Here is an 18,492-nt window from a genome sequence, read left to right as displayed (position 1 = left end):
CAATGAATAGGCTGGAGAACGCCACTAGTACTGATCTTAACCAAGGACTTACAGTATACTGTCTTGGAAGTTCACAATTTCACTCATGCACTTTGGTACCCGTGTTATGACACCTCAGGGGTGCACTTTGACATTTAGTGAGTTTGGATTTTATTCTTTTTTTTTGCACATTACAGAAACCTGTTTAAACAGAGAGTTAATCTGTACAAAGATCAGCTTTGGTTAGCTGGTTAGATCTGTAAAAGCGGGGAGAGCAAAGAGTTTCCTTAGGACCATTTAGCTTGAGGTGGGGGAAGTTCAAAGCTATTTACCTCCCATCCAGGTATACTGGATAGATGTTTGAAGGTGGGTGTGCCAAGGATACAGGTGAGATTATGCTTGCCAGGTTTGTGATGACCATTCTGTCTCCAGTTTGTTGTTAGTCATTTTGTTTGATTTTTATGTACAAAAGCTTTAAAGCAGACATTGTTAGGATGTCGAAGTACAGCCAGTACCTGCTTAAGCAAAATGCTACAATAGAATAAATGCATGTTAAAAAAACTTGTCACATTGGGCAAAGCAGAAATATCGATAATATCAAACATGCATGTTTGGATGTGAATAAGCACAGAATGAATTCTGGTCATCTTTTTGCTCCGTTACACTCCATTTGTATGTAATTAGCTAATAACTTTCTAAGTATTGAATTAGGTGTCCCCAGATTACAGCAAAGTAATAGTCAAATCTTTTTTTTTTTTTTTCATTCTGTGTGAATATTTTAGCTAGCATCTGACAAAGATATAATTGCTTTGCTTTTAGTGAAGGTATTACCTAGATCAGTGTGTCAGACACACCCACACAGAGGAAAGAAATACAGGCACGCATTCTAGAAGTGAATGTCTGTGTGAAAGAATAGTAGAAGAAACAGCTGAATGGAATAGTGTTTGAAATGATTATGAAGATTCAGCAACATTAGTTGCTAATGTTCCTCTTCCTAGATTCCAAATCCTACGTTCTTGCTCTGTTTTTGTTTGAGAATTTGAAAGCCACGTGCAAAGTCAAGGACTGATTAGTTTTAAAGACCTATTATGCTACTAAACTTAGAACGTAAACAGAATTACATTTCAGAGTAACAGCCGTGTTAGTCTGTATTCGCAAAAAGAAAAGGAGTACTTGTGGCACCTTAGAGACTAACCAAATTACATTTGTTAACAATTCTGGGGACATGAATGATTTGAGGCCTAATGGACTGATAAACTGAAAATGTTAAAAATAATTTTTGCCTAATATTTATGCCTAATATTGGCATCAGCTTTAATTTGGAAAAGTATTGACTTTGTTTGTATTCCATCAAAGCTAATGTTTGCTTTCTTTGCCCAGACCTACTATACATGAAAAACTTCATGAGCTGTTGTTTCTCATTATATTGGTCAAGTAACAATGCTATTGCAAAGTTAAGGCTTTACTACCCAGTGGGGTGAGCACACTGACATGCACAAGACTAATGACTGCAAGTTAAGGGCTTTTCTATATGGACAAATAAATGTGCATCACATTAATGCACTTTAGAAAATTCAATTCCTTTAGGGCCCATTACCCCCACTGTGCATAGAAGGCCTTAATCTGCAGTCATTTGTCTCATCTCTATTGCTGAATGTTGGGTTTGGTTAAAGGGTAGTTTAAAAAATTGGACTATACTTAAAACTGTTATAATATGGCAGTATCATTTAGATTCTTAATATGCAGTTCTTTAATCTACTACTCAGGCTAAAAGAACAAACCATAGGAGAAAGGAGATCTGGTTTCTATTCTCTGATCTGCTACAGATGCACTGCAAGACCCTGGGCAAGTCACTCAGGGCCATATTCGGACATTCTCATGTGGAGTAGCGCCTTAATCTCCAAAAAGTTCTGTTTATTTCAGTAGAACTACTTGCAGAGTAAAGTACTGCTACATGTGAGTAAGAGTGTCTGCTTCTGGCCCTTAATCTCTCTGCCTTCTGAACAAACTAAGATTAATATTCCCTACTTTGTGAGGATTAGTTTATTCATTTTTGTGAACTGTGTTGAGATCTTTTGGTGGAAGGAATTTTAAAATTACAAAGTTACAAAATATCGTTATACATTTGCCCAGAAATGAGCCTGAAGCAAGAAAACAATATTAGTAGTACTTGTAGTAATGCCCAGAGGCCCCATTCATGGATACGAGCCCCACTGTATTAAATACTTTGTTGTTGTCATTATGAATGACTATGAAGTGCTGCTATGAATGGCCGTGAGTAGTCATTGGGCCAGAGAAAAAGAATGAGAATGGCTCTATAGCTTGATGGTTAGCGCGCTCACTGAGGATGTGTAAGACCCAAATTCAAGTTCCTACTCCAATGACTAATTATTTATAAAAAGCGAAACAGCTTCAATAGGAGAGACTGAGAGAAACCTATGCCAGAATACTCCAAAACCCAGTGGTTAGCACATTCACCCGAGAGGTGGGAGACCTGGGTTCCAGTCCTTTCTCCTCATTTGTGAAGAGGGGGAAATAGAAGACCCATATCCCAGGTGGGTACCCTACCCATTGGGCTAAAGGCTACAAGAATGATGTTGTTCGTTCTTCCCCATGCCCTCAAGCCATTTTGTGAATCTAGTTCCCCTTTGCTTTTGTTAAAATTTGAATTGGGTCAAAATGAAATGTTTTGTTTCAACATTTCAGAAACATTGCGATTTCTCAGTCTGGTCGAAACGTTCAGTGAACTTAGTGGTTTTCTGGTGTATAGTTTATTCACTGAAAAAATGTTGATCAGCTCTAGTCACAAGTGCTTTGTGTCTATTGTTATATATATATTGTTATATTTGTGTCTAAGGAACTCCTCCTTTCATGGTGCATGCATCTCTCCTATGGAGGAGGCGACCATTCTTTTACTAATTCTCTTCTATTGGGGGGCTAGAGCCGATTGGAGAAATAAAAAGCTACAGTAGATTCAGAGTATTTTTTGATATTTCTATTTGCACACATAAAGGAAAGATCTAGATGGTAGTCAATACTGTTCAGAGCTATAACCATGCATTATTAGTTACTAAGCAACAAGACACAACAGGTAGTAACTACCTGGGAGATTACGGCATTGCTCATGTGGCCTTATACAGCAAGAAGGCCAAAGAAGGAATGGCTGTATCCACTTTCAGTGTGCAGTAATCCCCTAGAAATATGCTCTCTGTTGTGTCTCATTGCCACTTGCAAATGCAATACACAAATAAAATCAAGGAAAGCAGCCAGATCTAACCATATATAGAATAAAAAGAATGAGGAGTACTTGTGGCACCTTAGAGACTAACAAATTTATTTGGACATAAGCTTTCGTGGGCTAAAACCCACTTCATCAGATGCATGGAGCGGAAAATACAGTAGGAAGTTGTGTGTGTATACACATAAGGTGGGGGTTGCCATACCAACTCTAACAAGACAAATCAATTAAGATGGACTATTATCAGCAGGAGAAAAAAAACTTTTGTAGTGATAATCAGGATGGCCCATTTCAAACAGTTGACAAGAAGGTGTGAGTAACAGTAGGGGGAAAATAGTCTGACATAATTGACAACCAACTGGAAGCTTCATTTGTGTCTGAAGTTCTAAAGCAGTTTCAAACTGGAAAAGTATTTTGCTGTAATGAATTTGAATAAGTGTTATCATTACTGTTTGTTATGTGGATTGCTGGAGTGCCTAGAGGCCCCGCTTTAGTGGATCCCACTTTAGCAGATCTTGTGGCTTAGCTGTAATGCACTCTTTACACACAATCATACCTCAAATAACTCACAATCTATTTTATGACCATATAAAACATGTGGATTAGATGAATAAGTGGGGAAGGGAACCATGAGATAACAGTTGTAGTAGGAAGAGAGCCTGAAACATAAGCCTTTGTATCAGAGGCCTGGTATGAGGCAGGACCTGCTCACAGAATCTGGCAAGAACAGGGCTGATATTGCAGAAATACACATTCCTAAGAAGTGCTAGGCACAGAGTACTCACGCAAACACATCCCAATAGCAAGTGATAACAGAACATCCCAATATCAAGGATGGTACAAAAACGTTCCCCCTGGATAACAGAAATGTACTGACCCCTCCTAACAGATAAGATCAGGATAACAGTAAGTAATAAAAATGTTTTAATTAAACCAACATGTACTGGGTAATAGCTAGCCACGTCAAGGGGCAGCAACTAATTATGTCAAAGGGGCAGTACGCAACTTGTTTGTATCAGGGTATAAAATGGAGTCTCAAGTAGAGTGTCTTTTGTCCTGCCAAGTGGGGAATGGAAAGTCCCGCCATTCACTGAGCTGTGTTCATTGTCATGGGCATACATGTCTTAGTATCCTCATAGCATCTACCAGGTGCTATTACTGTGATTTGTCAACAATAAACCTGGCCTGGTGCCTTCGCACTTCAGTGCATCTTGTGGTCATTGGACAGTTTGCTCGAGGTCTGCTGTGCTGTCTGTCTGCGCAGACACACAGGGAGAACACACGCACACAACCGAACATCTAACCGCACTGGTGACCCACATGTACACTAATAACTAATAATAACTAAAGTAATAACTAAACACATGCATGCAGCTGAACATCTAACCACAGCAGTAAAGCTGAATATGTTACAATACAATAAATAGTAATCTCAAATCACCACATGGCTAGCCTAATACTCCTGTGTCATTGGCACAAATTGTTGTTTTATGGGTAACAAACCAAGAGAGAGAAGAAAGAGCATATACTTTAGAGAGTATAGTTGAACCCCCCTCTCCATGTTTGTCAGTCTACATTTTTTAAAATAGCATGCGGTTTGAATAGCTCTTCTAAAGTCAGCCTGCAAAAAAGGGAGGTTGCGTTTTTTTCTCTTGCCTCCTTTTGATGTATAAAAAACATCTGAAAGTTTTGCTTTAAAAATGAAATGAATAAATAAATTAAAGTTTGATAGGGTGAGTGGGAAGGGGGGAGCAGAGTTATTAATTTTTCACATAAGACATCCAGGCCTCGTCTGCCCTGTTATATTCTAGACAAGAGAACTAATGAAGTGGTGACATCAAAAAAGTCAAGAGAGCAAGAGTTGAACAACTGAAAGGGGAAGCAATTTTTAATCGGACTGTCTAAAACACATGGGAGGATTTGGGCTCTTTTGTGTTTGAATGTTTATTAATTTTGTTGACACCTATTTAATTACTGATTAACATTGGCTAAAAGATATTTTTGTTAAAGATTCAACACCTGCAATTAAGGTGTGATATTTCACAATAAATGTGCTCTGAAACATTCAACAGATACCCCAGCAAAACAAGGGAAGACCATACTTGACATTCTTGATATTTGGAAGGTGAAAAACCAAGAACTTGAAAAAAATAAACTGAAAGAAAAGAAAGAAGGGGAAAAACCTAAACAAATACTTTGCCTCAGTTTTGAATGAGTCTAATGAAGAACTTTGAGGTAGTGGTAGTGTGGCTAGGGTAACAAGTATATTGAGGTAGAAATTACCACAGGCGAGGTAGAAGTTAAGCTCAAGCAGCTGAAAGGGACTAAATCAGGGGGCCCGGATAATCTCATGCAATAATATTAGAGGAACTAGCACACGAAATTGCAAGTCCAATAGCAAGGAATCTGTAAACTCACGGGTCATATCTTATGACAAGAGAATTGCTAATCTAGTTCCTAATTTTAAGAAAAGGAAAAAAAGTGATCCAGGAAACTACAGGCCTGTTAGTTTGATCTCAATTGTGTGCAAAGTCTTGGAACAAATTTTGAAAGAGAAAGTAGTTCAGGACATAAAGGTGAATAGTGAGTGGGATAAAATACAACATTGTTTTACAAAAGGTAGATCTTGCCAGACCCAACCTGATCTCCTTCTTTGAGAAGATAACTGATCCTTTTTAGACAAAGGATAAACAGATCTAATCTACCTAGATTTCAGTAAGGCATTTGATACAGTTTCACATGGGAAATTATTAGTTATATTGGAGAAGATGGGGATTAATATGGGAACTGAAAGGTGGATAAGGAACTGGTTAAAGGGGAGACCACAATGGGTCACACTGAAAAGTGACCTGTGAGGCTGGAGGGAGGTTACTAGTGGAGTTCCTCAGGCACTGGTCTTGGGACCAATCTTATTTAACATTTTTATTACTGACCTTGGCACAAAAAGTGGGAGTGTGCTTAAAAAATAATTGCAGAATGACACAAAGTTGAGAGGTATTGCCAATACGGAGTAGGATCGGAATATTATAACAAGAAGATCTGGATGACCTTGTAAACTGGAGTAATAGAAATGGGATGAAATTCAATAGTGTAAAGTGCAAGGTCATGCATTTGGGGACTAACAACAAGATTTTTTGCTTTAAGCGGGGGATTTATCAGTTGGAAGCTACAGAGGAGGAGAAAGACCTGGGTATATTTGGTTGATCATAGTATGACTATGAGCAGGCAATATAATGTGGCTGAGAAAAAGGCTAATGCAGTCCTAGGATGCATCAGGTGAGGTATTTCCACTAAAGACAGGGAAGTATTATACAAGGCACTGGTGAGACCTCATCTGGAATAGTGTGTGCATTGCTGGTCTCCCATGTGTAAGAGAGAGGAATTCAAACTGGAACAGGTGCAGAGAAGGGCTACTAGGATGACTGAGGAATGGAAAACCTACCTTATGAGAGGAGACTCAAAGAGCTTGGCTTGTTTAGCCTAACCAATAAAGGCTGAGGGGAGATATGATTGCTCTCTATAAATACATCAGAGGGATAAATATCAGGGAGGGAGAGGAGTTATTTAAGTTAAGTGCGTATGTTAACACAAAAACAAATGGATATAAACTGGCCATCAACAAGTTTAGGTTTGAAATTAGGTGAAGGTTTCTCACTATCAGAGGAGTGAAGTTCTGGAACAGCCTTCCAAGGGGAGCAGGGGGGGCAAAAAACCTAACTGGCTTCAAGACTAAGCTTGATAAGTTTATGGAGGGGATGGTATGAGGGGACTTCCTACAATGGCATGTGGCCCATCGGTGACTGCCAGTAGCAAAAATCACCAATGATGGGTGACGGGACACGAGATGGGGAGGGCTCTGAGTTACTACAGAGAATTCGTTTCCAGGTATCTGCCTGGTGGGTCTTGCCCACATGCTCAGGGCCTAACTGATTGCCATATTTGGGGTTGGGAAGGAATTTCCCCCCAGCTCAGATTGGCAGAGATCCTGGGATTTTGGGTTTTTTTGCCTTCCTCTGCAGCCTCTGGCACGGGTCACTTGCAGGTTTAAACTAGGGTAAATGATGGATTCTCTGTAACTTGAAGTCTTTAAACCATGATTTGGGGACTTCAGTAACTCAGCCAAAGGTCATGAGTCTATTATAGGAGTGGGTGGGTGAGGTTCTGTGTGCTGCAATGTGCAGGAAGTCAGACTAGATGATCATGATCAGGGCCGTCCTTACCCATACGCAAAGTACGCAGCTGCATAGGGCACCAGGAAGTTTGGGGTACCAAATTTCCTGGTCCTCTGTGCAGCTGCGTGCTGCTTCAGCCCCTGCCTCTCCCCACCCCTACTTTGCCCCTTCCCGTCCCTGAGGAGTGCAGGAGGGCTGGGCCTGCACTCATGGATGGCAGAAGGTGCAGCAGCCCTGCCCCAGCCATGCTGCCAGTGAGTGCTGGGGAGTGGTTCCCCCTGTCCCCCAAGCCAGCCCCCCCCCGGAGGTCTGCCCCCCTCACCCCCTATGGTGGGACTGCGTAGGGCCCCAGAATAGCTCGGGACAATCCCGATCACGATGGTCCCTTCTGACCTTAAAGTCTCTGAATCTGACTAAAAGAGAACGTTTTTGGCCCTCCTTATAAAGAATTTTTAAAAGGGCCCAGGCCAATTTTTTAACAAAATATCCCTTTCTTTGTAGGTCACACTCAAGCATAATGGGTGGGATTGTGATGTATAAATTTGTATTTTGTTTTATTTCACTGTAAACTGACTTCACGGGGTGTTTTTTTCTCTGTTTCTTTCCAGTGGAGTTTTTACACTGTGATTTGGCTTCAATGAAGTCCATACGGCAATTTGTGCAACAGTTTAGAGCAAAGAATTGTCCACTCCACGTCCTGGTGAATAATGGTGAGTTTTCTTTCACCTTCTCACATGCTTACTGTAAGATTTGGACACATTGGGTTCTTTACAATGCTTCACGTTTCAGATACTTTATTTGAACCAAACAACAAGATAGCAATATGACTGAATTACTGCTTACGGCCTTGTCAGCACTTCAGTACATTTTAAGAGGCATCCTCAGTTTGCCAGCCTCTTTGATTGTATTGCAAGTGTCATGATACTCGTGGGTTTTTTTTAATTAAAGCCCCAGCTCCTGGAGTCACGGAATTACAAGAGAATTCCAGCATTCATTTTTTAAAAGTTTCTAGCCCTCATGGTTGTTATGGAAAAACTGGAAAATGTGACCCTAAAGTTTCAAAAATCCAAAGGCAGATAAAAAACCCAACTTTTTTTTTACCTTTTATCTTTTTTAAATCTCAAGATTTTGGGGTACTGACTCTTGATGTTTTTGAACATTAGGATTGGCAGTTCTAGCTATCTAATTTTTTTTTTATAACCATGGTATCTTCAGGATCCAGCCCAGAGAGAGATTTTTTTCTCCTGGCATTTTTGTTTTAAAAGCCTCCTCTGTACTAAACACTCTACTATGAGGGAAACTTTTCGTATATTCATTTAACAGGAAGCAAATCATCAACAAACCCATGCCTCACCCCACTCATTTGGGGCTGTTGTCTAAGCCCTTCAGCGCTCACACGCTGTTTTTTTCTTTCCCTCCAATTCTGTGCATGAACCGTCTCTCAATGAAGACACAAGGGAGAAATCCAAAAGGACTGATACTATTTTCTCCACTCATGTAACTGTCCTGCCCTGCTGAGGGCAAAACAAACTAATAATTTCACTTGCATTACATTAGATGATTTGCTACATGCACTTATGTACTATAGGAGCTCTTGATAGTAGCTCAAACTGTAGCTCATGCACTATTAAATGAAAATATAGAGTTTTATTCTATGGAGTTAATGGAAACGTCTGCCAAATCTTAACTCCTCTTTTCTGCAAGTGTCTATAGAGACAACCCTCTCCCCCTGCTGGGCATCTACACAAACAAAATTTTGACTGCAATGGATGGGATTCTTAAGATGGAATGGATCTTGGTGTCCTTTTAAGAGAAAAAAAAAACTTCTGGATTTCATAGATTCATAGAGTTGTAGGCCAGAAGGGGCCATTAGATCATCTATTCAGACCTCTTGACTAAAAGGCTAGCTTCCACCGCAGCTGCAGCCTGTGCAGTAAAAATGAACACCCATACTGTAACTGTACATTCTTGCTCATACGAGCAGATAAAAAGCATTATAGGCCCAATTTTTCAAATGTAGATACCTAAAGTTAAGCATCTAAGTAATTATTTAGGCATCAGAATAAAAATGGCGTGCTTTTCAGGGTGTCCAGCTCCCCTTGACTTCAGTGGGATTTGTGGATGCTCAGAAATTCTGAATATCATGCCACTTTTACTCAGATGCTTAAATAATACACCTAAATTTGAACATTTGGGCCATAAACTATGTAATTATTCAACTGATCTGTGGCATATTAATATCTAGCTCTTCAATAGTGTTTTTCATCGGTAGATTTCAAAGCTCTTTACCAAGGAGGTCAGGATTATTATCTCCTTTTTGTAGGTGGGGAAACTGGGTCACAAGGAAGAGAAGTGACTTGCCCCATGTTACCCAAATAACAGCAGTGACGCTGGGACTAGAACCCAGATTGCCACAGTCATAGTCCAAAGCACAACCACTAGGCCACATTGATATCTGAGACAAGGTTGACAAAGGAACAATGATGGTAGGGAGAGAAGTAAGAAATAAGTGCTTGATCTTGTAAATACTACTGAGCATATTGCTCATAACTTTATGTAGTTCCATTAATGCCTTGATTTGTCCCATTGAGTTATGGGTCAACCGAAGTACTAAACACTACACTTGGTAATATAATTGTGTTTGAAGGATCAGACCCTAAAAGAGTGGCTTTGGGAAGATGATAGCAAGCATCTGATTTTCAATGCTACATTTTTGCTGTTTTTCATGTTACATTTTTAAGAACATAAGAACGGCCATACTGGGTCAGACCAAAGGTCCATCAAGCCCAGTATCCTGTCCTCTGACAGCGGTCAATGGCAGGTGCCCCAAAGGGAATGAATAGACAGGTTATCATCAAGTGATCCATGCCCTATCACCCAATCCAACTTCTGGCAAACAGAGGCTAGGGACACCATTCCTGCCCATCCTGGCTAATAGCCACTGATGGACCTATCTTCTGCGAATCTATCTAGCTCCCTTTTGAACCCCAAAAGGGGTTTTTTGCTGTATCACTACACGGGAAACAAGGAGCCTGACTATTACAGCAAAATTCATCATCTTAAAAATGTTATTTTTTGATGGACTTAATAAAAAATGGGATATGACACCAAAGCCTCTAAGTCCAAAATATAAATTTTAAAGAGGCTTGACGTACAGTGCCCTGAACTAGTTTACATTTTCATGACCCCCAAGAAAGGCATTTTATTTAATTCATGCTCAGTTACTGTTGCCCAGATAAATTAGCTCTTTAAGAAAATCCTTTCAGAAGCTGTAATGAAATGAATGGCTTAACTTTGCCTTTTACTAAGGCCATAACAGAATCACAGGAATAATTATCTCCAGAGCCCCTGTAAAGGCTCCCTTCTAATAATTAGGTTAGCCTCTGACAATCACATGGTGAATCACCAGGCTTTCCGCTTCTGAGGGCTTGTTTCCTATTCTGTTCAACATCTGTTTTAGCTCCTGTAAATAATCTGGCATTTGGCTGGCATTAAAAGGGAAAGTCAGTAGGTTCCAACACAGTGAGCGTCTGATCCTTTGACAGCAAGAGAGAGGCTCCCAGTGACCTTGGATTAGTGCGGAGTGCATAATTATGCCCATAGAGCCATTGATGTTAATTGATATTTATTTTCCTTTTTAATTTTGCATTCCAGTGTCTTCACTGAAAATCCATTCAGTGTGATTTATACTGTATTTAGGGAACATGATTCATTCACAGATTTTAAGGCAACAAGGGACCAATATGTTCCTAGTCTCTGACCTACCTCCACGCTCAGACATTATTGTTCTTCTGCCTCCCATGTTCAGTCACAAAAATACCAGTCACTAGAAAAAAGGCAATGCCTGCTGTAATTCTGCTTTGGACTGGTTCTGACTGGATTACAAAGATGCGTGTTTGCATGTTTTTTGTTAAAATATTTGATTGTCAAAACACAAACATTTTACAGTTTTAGGCAGTTTGGGGGGAATTAATTTTCTCCAGGGAAACTTTGTTAATGTGCAGATCTAAAATAACCCATTGTGAATCATAGTTGGGGATTGGTCCTGCTTTGAGCTGGACTTTGCTTTAGACTAGATGACCTCCTGAGGTCCCTTCCAACCTTGATATTCTATGATTCTATGAAAATGGGAAATGAGCTCAAAAATATTTTTATATTTAATGCAAAATAAGTTACTTCAGAGTATTACTTAGTTTATTTATTCCATTCTCACAAGGTCTTAAAGTTATTTTAGTTGCTTGAAATGAAATATTTAACATTTAAAATATAGATATAGTTTCATTTATTATATATTATTCATATTTACATGATGTAAATGTATGATTATGCAATACGTTTATGCTGGGTTTGTGTGTATATCTATCTATACACACACACACTTTAACTTTTATTTAAAGTAAATAATTTATTGGGCCAGAGAGACAGTGAAAATGACTCTATAGCTGAGTGGTAAAGGCACTCCCCTGAGAGATGGGAGAGTTGTATTCAAGTCCCTGAATATTTACATATTTTATACAAAATGTAACAGCTTCAGAGTGACCCACCACAGAAGTCACTGGTTAGGGGATTCATCTGGAAGGGAGAAGACTTTGGTTCAAGTCTCTGCTTTGCATCATGCAGAGGGGGGGAATTGAACCTGGATCTCTCACTTCCTGGGTGAGTCCTTTAACTACTGAGCTTTGGGGTATGGGGCGGGAAGGAAAGCAGCTCTTTCTTTTCTTTTCTTTTCTTTTCTTTTCTTTTCTTTTCTTTTCTTTTCTTTTCTTTTCTTTTTAAACAAGAAAGGGCTGACCTGGCTTGGCTGTCTAACTCCAGGAGAGCAGAGGGAGGTACCTCCTTATGGCCTTTGAGGGGGTGGGGCTTAGACTATACCTCTTTCCTTGGCATTTCCTCTTGGCTAGTTTAGGCGGATCTTTGTTCAACATGCTGGCTTCTGTGAACCAAGGACAGAGCCACCGGTGGGCCCTGGCCCACTCAATTAGCACCCAAGCAGCCCACACAAATCTGAAAAAAAATGTCAAAGTTGAGCCAGGCCACTGAGCAGTCTTTTAATGCAGCTGCCTCAAACTGCTCCACTTAGCTCCACTTCCCCATCAACATAGGCTCCGACTCTGCACCCCTCCACCCCTGCTCCAGTTACTGCCTCCCTGTTGGCTGATTGTTTCTTAGTTCCCAAACAACCAGGTTTTGGCCAACCCCTCCCCCAGCAGTGGGCAGGAGCGGGGCACACCTCTCACTATGGGGAGGAAGCAACTGTGTGGCATGGGATGGAGTTGGCGCCTTTGTCAATGGAGAACGGAGTGGAGCTGGGGTCTGGGAGCATGCACTGGGTCACAACGCTGCTCATTGGCCCAACCACTTCTCCATCACTCACACGGGGTGGGGCTCCACTGTATGCCCCCTGGCTCTGGTTACTGTCTTCCCATTGGCTCACACAGCCAATTTGATTATAGCCAATCACCCTTCCCCCTCCCCCCCAACACACACCCTGTTCATGGGCAGGCTGGGATGTATCACTTCCAATCAGGAGGCAGTAACTAGAGCTGGGTGGTGTACTGGTGGAGCCCCTTCCAGGCAGATGGGCCAAATTTAAATGGCAATGAGATGTGGTGCATGGGGTGCTGCTGCTCCCTCATGGACGTAGGATCTGCCATGTCAGTTGGAACCTGGGATTGGGAGAAGGAGCCCATTCCCCATGTCACAATACTACCCAGATTTGGCTTGGCCACCCCCATCATGTCAGTAGGGAAGGGGCTTTGCTGTTATGCCACCCAGCCCTGGTTGTTGCCTCCCCATTGGCAGCGGTCTGCCCCGACATGGTCTCAGCCGGGTGGGTGGGGCTGACCACAGCCAGATATGCAACAATATATAATATAATAATATACAATATCAATGGTTTGCTGTGATGTTAGACTGTCGGTCATTGCAAGTCCACCAGAAGTTGAGGCCACCTATGTTTCCACTCCTAACTATGTCACTGCTGTGAATCCCATTTTTAGGCACCTGACTCTCCCCATGCATTGTGCGCGTGTAACCTGGGCTATGGATTCCATTGGCTTCAGAGCACCTACAGTTGTGTTGCAACGTTGAGCCTACATCTCTTTTCTGGATCTAGCCAAGTCACTTAGGTACTTTAGAAATGTTATCTGCCATTTAGAACTCATCCCATTGCATGGATCTTATCCAAATTTGATTTATTATTCCAAATCTGGGAGTTTCAAATGAGCCTAAGGGAATTAGGTACCCAAATCCCATTGAAATTCAGTAGGATTTGACCAATTAACTCCCTTAGGCTCTTTTGGAAATCTCATGCCAAAAGTATAACGATTCCAAAGCAAAAGGGGATGAGGTAAGGGCAGTGAGACAATCTCATCTATCTCCTTGCTATAGTTGATTTAAATGAGAACCTAAATGCTATCATAACATAATTTTGGGGTTTAATTTAAGGGGGAAAAATTCGGTTGAAAACACGTGTGAGTTCATTTGGCAAACAAAGGTCAGCCCTTTCATTGCTAGGCTTTTTACTCTGCTTCCCAGGCCCCTCTTTGCTAATCCATGCCGCTCATGCTCAGCCCGTTGCTTTTCAAAGTGAATCAAAAGGAAAGCATTTTTTTTTTAAAACGCAAATGGCACATTGCTTAAACAATTTCAGTTTCTAAAAATCATTTGGGTTGGCATATGACACATGAGCTAATGTGGTTTTTTCCCCCTACATAGAAAAACATCATGTAGCTCAAATAGCCTGTCTACAAAGTCATTAAAAGGAGGATTTCAGATTTTTTTAAAACTCTGATAAAATATTAACTAACGGTGCATAATAAGTGCAATTGATCAGCTAGTCTTACAATTCAGTCTTGGGTATCAACACCACATTCTTGTCAGGCTGTATGCTCTTCTTGGGCCTGGGACTGTGTCTTTGTATGTTTGAAAACCACGCAGCATGTTATAGGCACTACCACAATATAAATGTTAATTTATTAGTAATTGCATGTAGAAGAGGCACGTATTAAAAAACCTTAGGAGCTGGCAGTGACATGGTGTGTAAATCTCTAGAGCTGTAAGTTGATGGTATTATTTCCCACTTACGAGATTTTTTTTTCCATACCAAATTGACAGTTGTTTTCCTTGTATGCTGAAAATGCTTTTCAATATATTTTAAATACACTTGTTTGTTTATTTTATTCTTTTGCTATGGTGAATGATTCCACTCATCAGTAAACTGAACAAAGCCATTACAACATCCTTAGGGAAAACAGAGCATCCACACATACCACCAAAGGTGATTAGAATACAAATTGCCAGACTTGAGGACAATGAAATACTGTTTGAGAGTACCTGAGTGTCTTTTTGGCACTGGGTTGGGGAGGGAGGGAAATCTATAAGACCTTGAATACATTTCTTTGTAGCACTGAAGTTGAGAGATTTTAATATATTAGCCCATTTTAGGCAGATCACAAAGCTAATGAATTTCAGGCTGAACCCTGTCTAAGCCACTTTAAAATCAGACAATAATTCTGAACTATTGACTGGTTCAGAAATTCATGATTGCACATTTTGTAGGTGAGTGCAGAAATTTATTCTTATTATAGTATGCAACCCTCTCTAAACATGCTGGTTTGTGGGGTATGGCTGTATGGTACAATCAAAATTATAGAGACAGATATGTGTATGAGTTATGTATGTGTGCTTGTGTGTAATATACCACATATATATGCATACACACTTAGACCCTGATCCTGCAAACACGTATGCATATGAGTAACTTTACATATGTGAGTAGTCCCATGGAAGTCAAAGGGACTAATCACTTATGTAATGTATCAGAGGGGTAGCCGTGTTAGTCTGGATCTGTAAAAGTGGCAAAGAGTCCTGTGGCACCTTATAGACTAACAGACGTATTGGAGCATAAGCTTTCGTGGGTGAATGCCCACTTCGTCAGATGCATCCGACGAAGTGGGCATTCACCCACGAAAGCTTATGCTACAATACATCTGTAAGTCTATAAGGTGCCACAGGACTCTTTGCCGCTTATGTAACGTTACTCATATGCTTAAATAGTTCACAGGATCGAACCTTAAGAAGAAAACTGATATTTGATGGGTAGGGTACAAATATATATATAATTTGTATACACCTAAAATTTATTATTAATAGCTAAAGTAAGTTGTAATTTATTATTTATATTATGGTGGCACCAAGCAGCCCAAGTCAAGATCCTGGCCCCATGGTGCGAGGTGCTATACAAATACACAGAGACAGTTTACAATCTAAATAAACAAGATAGACAGGGTGGGAGAAAGGAAGTATTGTTATCCCCATTTTACAAATGAGAACAAAAAAAAAAGAAATTGAAGGTGAAATCCTGACCCCATTAAAGTCAGTGAGGAGTTTTACCTTTGACTTCAATGGAACACAGATTTTGCCTACACGACTTGCCCCAGATTATACAAGAAGTCTATGGTTGAACCAGGAATTGAAGCCAGATCTTCTGAATCTTAGTCTAATGCCTTAATCACAAGACCATGCTTCATCTCCTGTGCCCTATATTACCACCTACATTTCCTAAGAGCCAGCCATCCCTATTTGCCCTTCATACTGTGATTAATTAGCTGATTTTTTACAGGCATCATGGCAGAGCTGGGTCTAGGGGAGAACTTTGAAGGAGGAGAAGATAGTGGCTTTATGGATTAGCTCAAAGAGGGTCTTCCTGCATTATTGGTAGCACTGAAGGAGGCATAAGGATATTTGTGTGTAACACTAATTTGTTGTATAAATGTGAGATATTCACAGAGAGCCAGATTTTCAGACAAACTCAGCATCTAACAGCTACCATTTAGTCTCCCACATAAGTGGTTGGATTTTCAGACAAACTCAGCTCCTAATGTAGTTATCTAAATTAAGTTGCCAGATTTTCAATAGTGATCAGCATCCAGCAGCTGCATTGTTCAGTGGTTTACTGAGCAGTATTGTTGTCAGCTGAAATAATATCTACATACTTCACCTGATAAACATATCAGAACTCTTTTAAAAGGTCTATATGTTTATTGTAATAACAAGTCAGTTACAGTAGCAACTTGCTCATTCAGGATAGTTCTGGCAGTCAGAGAATCCACATCGCATACACTGAAATTCTGACTTTTGTTTAGCACAGTCTTGTTTTTTCCTAACTAGTTTAAAAGATTTTTCTCATTCCATAATGTCAAACACTCTATGAAACTGTAAATATCTCAGTCTCCACAGGTGGCGAGTTCGCCACCTTTGGTTTCATGTCTCAGCTGCAAATTAATGATGCCAGCTTTATCAATAGAACATAGATACAAAACTCAGCTGCAGATGTGCTGTATTGCTCAATCTTAAACGATTGAAGTCTATGGGACTTTGCAATTCGCTTCAGTGGGAGCAGGATTGGGTCCATAATTTATTTTTTACCAAACCCTTTCATTTTGTTCCACGTTAAATTATTTTTAGTGCAAATCACAAAATAAGAAATTTCACCATCAAGCAGCATTTCTTATTGAAGTAGGATGGTGTGGCTGCCTTATCTGTTTTATGATTGAGGTTGTGAATGCTTGTCTTGAATAATAATGCACTGGAGGGAATGTATTTTCAGGAATAAAATGTTTTTCTGCATCCAGACCCAACTAAGAATGCTCTATTTTGTTTTAATGAGAAAAAAAATCCATTATAAAACAATGAATTAAAATTAAATATGAATTTGTAACTTGTTTTTTGTGTTTTCTAGAAAGCCAGGTTGGGTTTTATGTATTTTCACTATACACATAATACATAAATCAACACTCTATTGTGCCCCATGGCAGAATGCAGGTGTGTCAAAAATCTAATCAGCCCTTAAGGAGCTTACTATGTTTACAGGCTTTTCATTTTTGTCAAAAACCTGATGAGTTTCACTTATTGTTTGTTGCATTTGGGCTCTGTCTTTCCCTCCCCCCCCATCTGATAAACCTAAGCCTTGTCTACACTAGAAAGTTGTACCACTTTAAGTATACAGGTACAGTTAATCTTTCTAGTGTGGATGCAGTTATTGTAGGCAGGACTTCTAGCACCGCCTGTTAAGGTTGTCTGACACTTCTCATTTTAAGACCCTGCTTTCAGTTGCTTATAATATTGCCAAACTTCAACTGTTTGGGCTGAAATTTTCCACGTTGTGTGTTTGCCTCAGGGTGGATTTTTTGGAAAATGTGAGCCAAAATTGTTCAGCTGGTTCTGACAATGAGGTGAGGGGAAAATAGTTATTTTGCCCAGGATAAAAAGGTCTAGCAACCTTTAGAAAAAAAACCTCCAGCATCCCCAAGCTTTGGAGCAGGGACTTGAAACTTGGCAGGGGATGTCCTTTGTGTCAGGGATGTGCCTTTTGCCATCTCTAGGGAAATCCACCCCAGATTGGCTAAATTATAAGCCTTTGAAAAATGGCAATTCACATATGCTCAGTAGAGACATCTTAAATTTTAGCAGCTAAACTTCCTGAAGATTCAGTTTGCACTGTGCTTGCTCCATCTCCGGGCTAAGCAGGACTTTCCTGCAGTTGAAGCTCTGGTCTGCTGTGGGCTGTGCCAGGTCCAGGTCTGGACACTTGAACTGAGAGCAGAGAGCCTGTCTCTCCTGTGCTTTCAGTGACCCCCATGCAGGGAAAGCAGGGTGGAAGAGAAAGCTGCCTCATTCAAATACAGAGGGAACAAGAGCTACACCCCTTGAGGGAAGAGAGAGGGAGGAAAGAGATTGGGACAAGGAGTCTGGGTGGGCAGAAACTGGAGTGGGAGTGAGAGAAACTGGGAGTTGAGATGGGAGGAGTCTAGGACTGGCTGGGCAAAGGAGACTGGGACTGAATCAGTGCAGCGGGGGAGGAGAGACAGCCCTGAGGAGCTGGAGTATTGGGGTGGGAGGCTGAGCAAAGAAACAGGGACAAGGAGCTGTAGGAACAATGAGATTGGATGAGGAGCCCAGGAACAGAGATTGGGACTGAGATCCAGTGGGGATGGGGAACATGAGCAGGGGAAGGGAGGGTGACTGGAGGTTAGAGTGGGGGAAATGATACAGATTAGATCAGGAAGGGGAAGGGTTCGAGCTTGAGGTAAAAGGGCAGAA

At 40.6% G+C, this 18,492-nt stretch overlaps 1 protein-coding gene across 5 annotated transcripts in view; it reads left to right on the top strand.

Annotated features, from left to right (window-relative positions):
- Positions 1–18,492, top strand: part of DHRSX (dehydrogenase/reductase X-linked) — a 223,268-nt gene that overhangs the window by 143,038 nt on the left and 61,738 nt on the right. For all 5 annotated transcript variants that reach the window (XM_048859796.2, XM_048859786.2, XM_075131084.1 and 2 more), the window contains one exon: positions 7,998–8,099. In XM_048859796.2, coding sequence (XP_048715753.2) covers positions 7,998–8,099 — 102 coding nt within the window. The remainder of the gene's footprint in view (positions 1–7,997; positions 8,100–18,492) is intronic.

Source organism: Caretta caretta, chromosome 1 (genome assembly GCF_965140235.1).
Source record: "Caretta caretta isolate rCarCar2 chromosome 1, rCarCar1.hap1, whole genome shotgun sequence".
NCBI classification, from domain to species: domain Eukaryota; kingdom Metazoa; phylum Chordata; order Testudines; family Cheloniidae; genus Caretta; species Caretta caretta.
The sequence above is the reverse complement of the archived record's forward strand: the minus strand, read 5'-3'. Positions and strand labels throughout refer to the sequence as shown.